This window comes from Mytilus californianus, unplaced genomic scaffold (genome assembly GCF_021869535.1).
Source record: "Mytilus californianus isolate M0D057914Y unplaced genomic scaffold, xbMytCali1.0.p SCAF_9, whole genome shotgun sequence".
In the NCBI taxonomy this organism is placed as follows: Eukaryota; Metazoa; Mollusca; class Bivalvia; order Mytilida; family Mytilidae; genus Mytilus; species Mytilus californianus.
Genome location: NW_026262745.1, coordinates 26,142,444 through 26,153,859, shown reverse-complemented (window position 1 = coordinate 26,153,859; position 11,416 = coordinate 26,142,444). Strand labels below are relative to the sequence as shown.

The 11,416-nt window shown below is 31.2% G+C and overlaps 1 protein-coding gene across 1 annotated transcript; it reads left to right on the top strand.

The window, feature by feature from the left end:
• Positions 1–1,351: 1,351 nt before the first annotated feature.
• LOC127715843 (GS homeobox 1-like) lies at positions 1,352–10,480 on the top strand. The gene is made up of 4 exons (XM_052221974.1): positions 1,352–1,373; positions 3,914–3,983; positions 8,397–8,914; positions 10,018–10,480. The coding sequence occupies exons 1-4, from the start codon at positions 1,352–1,354 to the stop codon at positions 10,416–10,418; spliced, it is 1,011 nt and encodes a 336-aa protein (XP_052077934.1). The 3' UTR covers positions 10,419–10,480.
• Positions 10,481–11,416: the final 936 nt, after the last annotated feature.

Below are 11,416 nucleotides of genomic sequence, written 5' to 3'. Positions count from 1 at the left end.
ACACTCTTAGCTGATGGCGCTCAATTTTTCTGTCATCACATTGTGAGTGATTATTTTCATTTTTCTGACTCAAAATATTAGTAGTCCCATTGTCCGTTTAATTCTAGCATTACAATTTTTCACGGTAAATCTCCATGAAAGATCTTCACTTTTGAGGGTTTGATCAAAACGATATAAAAATGCATCATGACATATACATTTTTTTCCTTTACAAGTCTCTATAACTTTAAACTCCATGTTTAAGACTGTGTTAATGTGAACTAACTAACGATAAATATAAGTTGACTTTATTCACGTTATGATTACAACTCATTAAAATTACAGGTAGACGACTATAGGTAAAAAGCGCAAATGTCCGGTCAATTTAATACAGGTGTATCAAAATTTAAAACGCAAATGTCCATAGTATTTGGAGCGCAAATGTTTTTTACAGGTAAAAAAGCACAAACGTCTTGTGCCCCGTTGGTTTTGGTATCGGTCCCGGTTTCAGTTTCATATGATGAAGATGTCTAGCATTACGCAAATTTTGTCTGGATAGATTTCACAAAAAAAAATAACATTCCAGAAATAGCAATAATTAATATCAGTTTATTGTCCATTATTCAAAAATCACAAATATACGTGCATGGTAACATTTCTGAATTTACAGTATATCTTTTTGCTTAATTAGTTGTATGATTACTTATATATCAATATCTTTCAGTAATGTTCTACGTGAACCAGTCGAGCAGATGTGTATGCCAATCAAGGAAAATGGTGAACACGCTGGCACACTTTACTTTCATATACTAGTATGATAAAACGATGTTATATAATTACCAATGAGACTAATATCAACCTATAAATAAAGGACAAATATGTAAACAACTACACGTCGTCGTACTTTCTTCAACATTTACGAAACATGTGTAGTAAGCTTTAAAAGACTTTGGGGTGACAAAATTTGAAACAATATAAAAAAAAGACCCACGGCCTGATAAATACTAAAACGTTAAACGAAAAAAAAAAAAATTCTGGAAGACAGCATTACACGACAATCACTGATGTACAGGTTCTTGCTTGGGGCAGATTTACTAATGTCTGGCTACTTACGAAAACGAACTTTATACGTTGTACTACAAGTTATATTGAAAGCTATTATTACTTTTCATTCATTTTTGTTTTTTTTTTAAGTATATTTCATTGAGGAAGATGACATTACAATGCACTATTTGTCCTTAGTGATCTTTTTTGGGTGTCACAATTACTAATAAACAATATTCATCTGGGAGATGAAGTTATTTAAAAAGAAACATTTTGATAACGATTCACGATGAGTTTAAAGGGCATAGTCTTTGTTAGGATATATGTAATGGTAACAGATATGACTGTCAGTGAGGTTTGCCAATACCCATGTTCCGAAATGACAAAAGAACTAAATGTTTTCAATAGCATCGAAAATAATATAACTTACACAAAGGAAAAGATCAAGTGAGACTCGTATATGTGTATAAAAGAACACGGCTTGAGACATGTTGATCAATTAGGAAATATTGCATCCCTTTGAAAAGATTTCAAATTCCAAGGAGGAGATTTCAAATACCTCAAGGTTATGGCGTTTTGTTTCTTTTTATAATATTGGCAGTGTTTTACGTTGTATTTGTTTCCAGTTTAACAATTATAGCGCAAACTAGTTTTAAATCTTGCTTTGCAGATTTACATAAATAGTTGATGCTAGCAGTACAGGTTTGTTGTTAACAAGACATGTTGTGGTTCTTATGGGTACAGTGTTGCTACAAAAATTTAGAATATAGCACATGGGCATAAAATTGAAATGTTTCGGATAATATGTATTTTGGGTTGATGACAATAGTACATACCTAACAAAAAGAATATCTTTTTATATACTGAACACAAAGTCTCTGTTTAATTTTAATGATATATTATGCAGAATAAATGACTAATTAAGTCAAAACTTTCAGAGTAGTTAACAGATATCGATTGTTACATCACGGAGAATGAGTTTTACTTGGGTCATTTTTAAATATACATATGTGGTCTTATCACTTTATTGAATCATATTCAGAAATATCACATTTTTGGGATGGCAAACTACATTTTTGAATGTTTCCTTAAAGTATTTATTAGTCTCTTTTTTAACGTATCTTTCATTACATTTACTAATTCCTTGTAATAATTGTATCTAATTATGAGAAAAAGTCCGATTTCTTTTAGACAATTTCGATTAAGTAAATATACTAAGACTAGAAACTTGAGATATTTCCATAGTAAAGTAATACCATTAAATTCCAATAACAAGTACCAAAATTGAGGGGAAAAAATGATTAGAAACAACACAGAATGTAAATCTTTGAAACAACACGATGTCTTGGTAATAAAATAGAAAGTATTCAAGCTTTATTTTTTTATTATTTTTTCTTGATATACATGGTATATACGATTTCCATAAAATGAATTCATATTGGTATCAATAGTCGTGTTTTGTTTTAAACCTTTGACCTAAGGATTCTACCTCAGGGACATAAACCTTTAAAGGTTTAGAGATAACATCGACATTGCACATCTGTCTGTATTGTTCGCTGCATAAAATGCATTTATTGGGCTATAATAAAAGTCATATCAGTTCATCATATCGGTATAAGGATGTTAATTTCAGCTTAACATGCTGTGAATTTGGACGATAAGCAAATTTACACAGTGGGAAGCCATACTGAAATTCATTGTCCATTTCATTTTGAAGGCTTTTCAACCTGTATTTGTTATTCTGTACAAAGTGAAGTATTTTGTATCGTTTGACCTGGCCTCAGGTCATAACCTACACTGGTATTATACTTTTCATAACGCACCAAAATACAAATTATTTCAAAACAATTTATCTTTTAATAAAATGTTTTAATATAAACTGTATAATTAAAGACTTTAAAAGTTGAAACACTGGGGGTTCTGCACAAATTCGAAATTCCAAATTAAAACGATGAAATACTACTTCAAACGGGTTTTCTAAATTATTTTTTAGGTTGCATTTACGCTATCAGGTACCGACTTTTAACTTTAAAAGAGGACTCATAGCAAGCAATTTATGAGTAATAAGCGGAAGGTTTAAATCTTAATATTGTTTTTCTTTAAAGCCAGATATCAGATTTTTTTTCAGGCATATTTCTTACATCATATAACTAACTTGTTAATATTTGGTTAAAAATAATACTGGTAGCCATACATGCGTATTCTCTCTCTCTCTCTCTCTCTCTCTCTCTTAGAGTGTTTTACAAAATCTATCAACGTGAGTACCAGCGAATATGTCAGTATGCATTCGTTGGGAGCAAAGATGGTTATTGCCACACATATCATCATTAGTAAACGGTTATTCTACTTTTGGACGTTTGTGAAAATTAGTATAGGAAAGTAAATATCGACTGAACAGAAAAAGGTACAATTTACAATTTTGTTCATCACATATTCAGTTGTTCTTCTTCATATTTATTTTGCAGGTCTTACTTAAAGCTTTCAATGGATTTTGCATAGTTGTTCCGAGATAGCGCTTGACGCCTAGAATGTCAGATGAAGAAAAGAATCAAGCAACTTTTACGCCAGTGTCAATGAAAATAATAAATTACAAACATAGCGACTATTCTGATTTGTGGTAGTATGTTGCTTAGACGTGGTCGTATATCATGCTTTTGTGGGCTTTTAAATATTTTTGAATTGTTTTGAGTTTGTGTGAATGTTCTGTTTTGTTTTCTTGACAAGTTCAGATGATTGAAATCAATACCTTGTCGTATAGAAAACGAGTGATAAATAATAGCGAGTTGAGAAAAAAATATAAAGTCTTTGTATTTCATGTCAGAAGTCTGTTATTAGCAAGCATTGCCCATTATTATATCAATGCCGTAAATCAGTTTTGAATTTGTCATAGCAAATCTGTTTCAAACAGCATCACAGCAGACTACAATATATAAAGTGGCTGTTCCAACCAAAATAGAAAGGTATGTTAGACTTGACTGAGGTTAGATGAAAATAAATGTTATTTCCTGGAGAAGTATAATTTATGTATTTATCTTATTCTGCCTAAAACATTCTAAACATTAAAACTATTTACTTATACAAATCCAAAAACTACTTTGGCAGGGTCTAAAGATGCCACTAAGCATTTTCTCTATAAATCGTTTGGGTTTAATTCAGTGTTAAAACTTCATATATATTTATTTACACATAGTCAGCAAAAGGATACCTTTTAAAAAAGAAAGCTTTGAACCTGAACCGCAGCATGTGATTTAGCAACGTGCTCCTCCTTTCACACACTGTATGTCATGGCTATAGTATTTATTTAACAACACTCCCATAATGCATTGTTTTATAACGAAATTTATCATCAAAAGCGATTATCTTGCTATCACGTGACACTAATGGAGCAAGAACTAAGTACCTTTAAGTTAGTTCACAGATATTTAAGTGATATTCGTGTTCCTTTTGCGTTAAATTAGTTTTCTGCCTTGTATTTTGGGATGTTTCTTTATTTTTTTAATGTGCTGCTTGTAGTGGTCTCAAAGTATCCCTTTCGGTCATATCTATGGGTTAGATCATTTACATTTACCGATGGCTTTCGCCAGAAAATAGAAATCTACCAATCTGTTATTTCTGACAGTGACGCTTTATCACTGATACCGATTGATAATCAAATTTTATCAGGAGTAACACGTCGGATGTCACAACTGGTTTAAGACCCGCTTACTTACCCTCCCGGAGCCTCTGACTTCAATCCTTAATTAGTGCTCAATCTTACATTATATATGTATTTTTTTAATGTAATGTGTCTTTTAGTCTTTTTTCTTTGGCCATGGGAGTGTCTTCTCTTCTTCCTCTTATTTTTACTGTTGTCTTGAAATCTTTTTACTTTTATATTGAATTTATTTTCCGTAATCACTGTTTCGATTGTTGAAAAATTCAGTCTTATATCATATTCTCCGTAAATTGTGTAAGAAGCTACCGTAAATGCGTTTCATTATTAGTAAAGTTTTGTAAGAGGTCTCTTTTCCGGTATGTTTTATTTTTTTTTTATTTTCAACTAACGGTATCAAATTGATATCAAGTCTCGCTACACTCCCTTCTTTTATTGAAATTTGGTATTATCTAAACTTAAGATTAGAAATCCGATATTTTGTATGAAAAAGAAATATTGTAAATTTCAAAAATGAACAAAAGCATATGCAAATGTTTGTTTGCTAATATGAATCAAAAATATTTAACATTTGGCTAAACAAGGTCAGACACATTGGTTTAACTCAAATATAAATATAATGATAAATATATTATTTTCTCAAAGTATTCAAGTAAATGAAATTTCCTATCATGCAAATGAGCTTCGCGCTCATTAAGGTTCTTCAATTTTTAAACATTATGATACTATTTATTAACGTATTGCATTAAACTATTATGTGAACTCAGTTTGTTGACAGATTGTGTTTTGCACTTTAATCAACATTATGGAAGATTTTTCTACAGCAAAATGGCGCATGTGCCATTTTCTATGTCGAAATAAATACAACAACAAAAAAACAGTAACTTGAAAGTTGGAAAACTAATACCGACATAAAAAAATTGATGGTAAAAGTAGTTTCCTGTTTTTTCATTAAATTTATTATTCATACTCTATGACTAAGTACCAACCTTTTCCAATTCAATAACGACCTTTACTTTTAATAATATTTAATTTGTGTTGTCTGATGTCATTGTATGATTACTATCTAACATTACACAATGTTGTATGTTGCTGTAATTGACAATATTATACGCACGTGTTAGGCAATATCAGTTTCTAATACCAAAGCCGTATAAATCATATTAATAGTTTATTTGGAGTAAAGACGGTAGGGGTCATTAGGAATGTACAAAACACGATGACATTTACGTGTTAAAAATCTATCAAATCTTAAGTGACATGAGATTTTTACGACTAGGGATTTTCTAGTATCTTTATAGAAACTCCATGATGACACTATGGCCTCTTTGTCTGTCTGGTTCCAGATTTCATAAATTTACAACTATTACAATAGTATTATAATAATCCTGTTATGTCAATTGTTACTATTAAAACAAGGTTTTATTTAGAAAGCCAGAATTATACCAAAATTTAAATATGAACACTTTCTAGTTGTCTTGTGTTGAATACATTCCCAGTCTTGGAGATGAAATTTTTCCGATTTATTTGAAAATTATATGCTTCCATTTATAAACATTCGATTACTTTATTTAAGCGAAAGAAAAACTGATTTACAATTTTATAGAGTCTCAGTGCTAACCTCTGATCATTGCTTATAAAGATATCTAGTGTATGTGATTGGTACAATTACCTTTGAAATTAACGGTACCCGTCCGTTGAGGACTTATCGCGACCACTCTTCTTATTCAATTTGCCAATAAACATATAAATTGGCAAACCTCAAATCAGTTATGAAGAAATAAGTGTTGATGGATTTGTTTATATGCTATATAAATCAATTTTCACAACATGTAGGGAACAACCTCAGTAGGCTTGTAGAAGCGTGTCAGTCTCGATGTCGGGAGGTCAAGTGTTTGATGTCCAAAGACTTGAAAATTGGTATATGCTGCTTCTCTGATAAGCACGCGACATATAGGAGTAAGAGCAACGACTGGTCTGGTCGGAGTCTGAATAATGTGTTGGGGTAGGGTAACATGTCTTACGGCGGACTATTACCTTGTGAACAATCACTTTCAAAATTCGGCTTAGCATGTCGATCTAGCACAAAACAGGGATTATATTCATAACTCTTTAAAATGTTATATTTGGTACTTGGCACAAAACACCATGCACAACCAATCATCGTCACCATCAAGTAGATATTAAGGAATTCCAAAGCGGTTATATAATTCCAAAAATAATAAATTATTTGAAAAGCAACTTATAACACGATGCAAGACAGTGGCAATCAAAACGACAAAATCTGTCAATTATATGTATTTACATTAATGTAAACCAGAAGTGATATCAGGAGCTCGGGCAGGACGAGTTACTCCGCCTTACGCAAACCCGGTTAAGATCAATAAATTCGATTATTTGTTATATGTATTATGTTTGATAAATCAATTCCTGGCTTAGAATTAGACATACGAGGAGAATATTTCTCAAGTTGCATGTATAAAAAAACTCAAAATAGATACCAGGATAAAAAATTGTGTACGCCAGACGCGCGTTTCATCTATCAAAGACTCGTCGATGACGCTAGAATCAAAAAAGTTAAAATATATTTAATACTAAACTAAAGTTATATTTGAGACACTCACTTTTTTGCAACTAATTTTCATAATTTCACCATAAACCTTTCAGTGATGATACTAGCATAGTATCAATGTAACGCTTAGTCTTTACTGAGATGGAATTTTCATTTCTTAAAGGAAGACATAATGTGTTCAACATCGAATGGACTGTAATTGTATACATCACACAATTTAAAAGAAATGTAAAAAGAAAAAAAATCACTTTTAAAATCGAGACGTTTGCAATCAATTGTGTAAATTCAGATAATTCAATACTATACATAAGCACTTTTTTATAATTATTTTTCTATTCTTTTTTTGCAATTGATGAACGATTGTGATGTTTTTTCAACAATGAAACCTTATACATTTATAAAGTATAAAGTTATATTTGTATTATCAAAATTTCAAACCTGGTTAAAATAATCAATTATTACTTATCTTTCCAAAAATATATATATATAGCGCGTTATTTAAGTTTTAATCTTATGCATGTCCATTATTAAAATCTATTTGAGTGTGTACTAATGACCAGTGATGATATACTTAACTTGTACCAAACAATAATTTCATCAGTTATAATTTATTTATTTTTGACACATGAATACGACCTTGTGCACCATTACACCCAAAACAATAAAATGTAATATTTTTTTATGTTTGTCGTTGTCTTTTAATTCAAAAAGATTATCGGTTTTAAATCAACCAGTATTGCAATCTAAACATGGTCAAGGAATTATATTAAAGGAACATTTTTCTTCAATGATCTTGTTCTATTCAAATAATGGCCACTGCGCGTGCAGCTCGCGTGCAGGACAATATCAGATGGACATTTTTCCAATTTGATCATTGACATCTCCGATTGGTTCAAGTGACCGCGAGGACAGAAAACACAAGATATTACAATATTGATACGCTCGTAGTATAAATGATCATTAAGAAACGATCGCAAACCACCCATCCGTAAAATGAATATTTAACAAATGATTATGGATGCTATTATTTGCGTATGAAAGGACTAAGAACAGTTTCTTATTGCTGATTGATTGAAAGTTTCTTAAGCTATATTGACCACGTGAATGGGAACAATAGAACGTTATCCGTATAAATAACTTACTATGCAGTCTTATTTCTTCACTAAAACTAAATCGACCGTACCCGTTTAATATTTATTCACACCAGTGCTTACTAAATGAGTATCAGATAGGAATCAGAGAATTGAATCTTAATGACAAAATGTCTCGATCTTTTTATGTCGATTCTTTGATTATGAAAAGACCAGTCACACAGAGTTTAGGCACCACTAATCCTGTGACTATAACTAGTGCTTTAAGACATTCTTTGCCTGCCTCCCATATGCTGCCGTCACATCCACTACCGTGTTATCCTCGGCATTCGACAGATATGTTGAGTTTTTGTTGTCCACTGTGCGTCCACAGTCCTGCGCCATTAGTACCACAAAGCAGTGCATCAATTCCGACAAATACACCAACAAGTTTTATTAGTACAACAGTTACGAGTCTGCACAACCAGAACTTTAACTTGCAAAAACAAAAATCATTGGAACACAGAAAATTAATTCAACAAACAGAAAAGGAAAAACCATATTCGGATATAAAGAAAAAGTCTATTTCCAATTTAGGTAAGTACGATAATTTCTAATTAACTGATACATATTAAAATTCTAATTAAATTCATTAAAATAATTTTTAAAAAACTACCAAAAAAAACTGATTTTCACTTTTTATTTCTCTCTCTTTATTTTATAATTTGTGAAGTTCGAAAGTCAATTTCTATTTTATATATTTTTGTTCATTCGATTTTCATCTTATGTCTTATATGTAAAATTATGTATTTTATAAAATCTTTTAAAGAGAAAATGCAAAAAACTTATATATATCTTAGGAATGTGTGAAAAGCTTTCGTCAAATTGTGAATTGCCTTGAAAATAATCAAGCATGTTTACCAATTTTTTACATTTGTGAAACAATATGTATGTAGTACCTTTTTAGTTTCATTTTTAAAAAAAATCGCAGTAGAGTGCTATCGTTAAATAACGAACGCATAATTTTTACTTTTTTTTTTAATTTTTCAATTTTTTATTTTTCGTTAATTGGGCTGAAATAAAAAATTTTTGGCATTTCATTGAAGACGATCCGTTTTTCGATTTTAAATATCATTCCAACCTTTCTGAAAATTACTATAAACATGATCATGTGTTGATATGATAAAAAAAAAATAGATAAAATAAATATTTGGGAGAACATGATTTTAGTTGTCATTGGTTTTGAACAAGCTTTAAGCAACTGCGATTTCAATAGATCGGTACCGTGTGTCTTTGTCTTTATGTTGATTGTTTTTGTGCTTCGTGCCGATCTAATTAGTCAAGCCATTTCCAACTGATTTTTACAGTGTGTTCTTATGATGTGATGTTACACCACTGTCCCAGGTTAGGGGAAAGTTTTGAGCTCAGAGACATGTTTGACCCCGCTACATTTCTATAATCGCCAGTTCCAAGTTAGTGGTTTTCATTGGTTGCTGTCTGTCATATTTGTTGTTCGTTTATTGTTTTTTCATAAATCAGACTGTTTGTTTTTGGTCGTTCAAATGAATCCAATTTTGTCATGTTGGGACCTTTTTTAGCAGACTGTACGGTATGGGGTTTGGTTGGTGTTTGTTGGATTGTGGCTCAGTGATAATCATACCACAGATCCTTAATTTCATATCCATTGTTCTATGTTACAGGTGTTACAAGTTCTACAGAAGATGTCAATAGTAGTAAGCGTATCCGAACAGCTTTTACAAGCAACCAACTTCTGGAACTGGAAAGAGAATTTAGTACCAGTATGTACCTATCAAGACTCAGAAGAATTGAAATAGCAACATATCTGAACTTATCTGAAAAACAGGTCAAAATTTGGTTTCAAAATCGTCGGGTGAAATACAAAAAAGAAGACTTCGGAGAAACACAAGAGAAGTGTAACTGTTTAAGGACATGTACTTCAAAATCAAGAAAAAGAAAAATGTCAGGAGATTCAATAACTGAATCAGAGGTATTTCATGAACATGAGAAAAATCAAACCATGGACGATTTATCTGTTTCTTCAGACGACATGGAATGTGACCATTCGTGTGATACGAAGTAGCCAAATTATCGGTGGTTTTCTTTGTGGGAGAAATGTGCAATGTAATAATATACGAAGTGCCATGAAACAATTTATTTGTGTAAACAATTATTTATATAAACTGCTGTCATTGTTTTATAAGAATTAAAATTATATTTCATATGCCCAAGTTTCTATGTTTTGGTCGGATGAATGCTTGATAAATTACACAAAATATAACCTTTTGCACTATTACAATTAATGTTAACTGAAACCTGAGGGAGAAAATCCTTCAGAGAGTAAATATTTCCTTATCACGATTTAATCACTCACCGTTTTGCCTATATTTGAAGTAAATATTTTTCTACCAGTAAGAGTTGATCTCACAAAAAAAATGTTTTCTGTTCCAAGCTGCAGGAACCTTTTGTTGTCAGTATTTACACAAATAAAATGGAAAAAAATATACTCTGATGCTAAATCGTCCGATTTATTTCGCTAAATTTCCTCCGACGCCTGTCCAATATATATTTATTTCATGCGGTTTATATATGTTTTTTTAGGTTTTGTCCCAAGTCAATAACGGTCTCAGCAGGAACATTATGTCGTCAGTATTATATAAGTAATAGTTCTAAAGTTTCATTTATTTTTCAATCTTCTCACTAAGTGTGAGTACAAAAATTCAAACTTTCCATACAAGATTATCACTGTATTCAGTTTTCTACACTACCTCAGGGGTCGACTTCGGCCACCTTTATGTCATGGGTGCATTCTGTACAATGACAAAAATTGTCTATGTTGCTATCTAGTACATTTTGACGTATTATCTTTTGGTTTATTTGATCTGTCCACGTTTATGTATAAACCAAATATTTGAACACATGGCACGTTCGAGTTGAAAAATGAAAATTCATCAATATAAGTAAGTCAGGTTTTTTTTCTGAGATGACAGTACCTTTTTCAAAATGCAAACAAAAAATAAATGAATTTCGTCATAATTTTTACATCGCTCATTTCCTTAAGAAAAAAACATGTTGGTCACT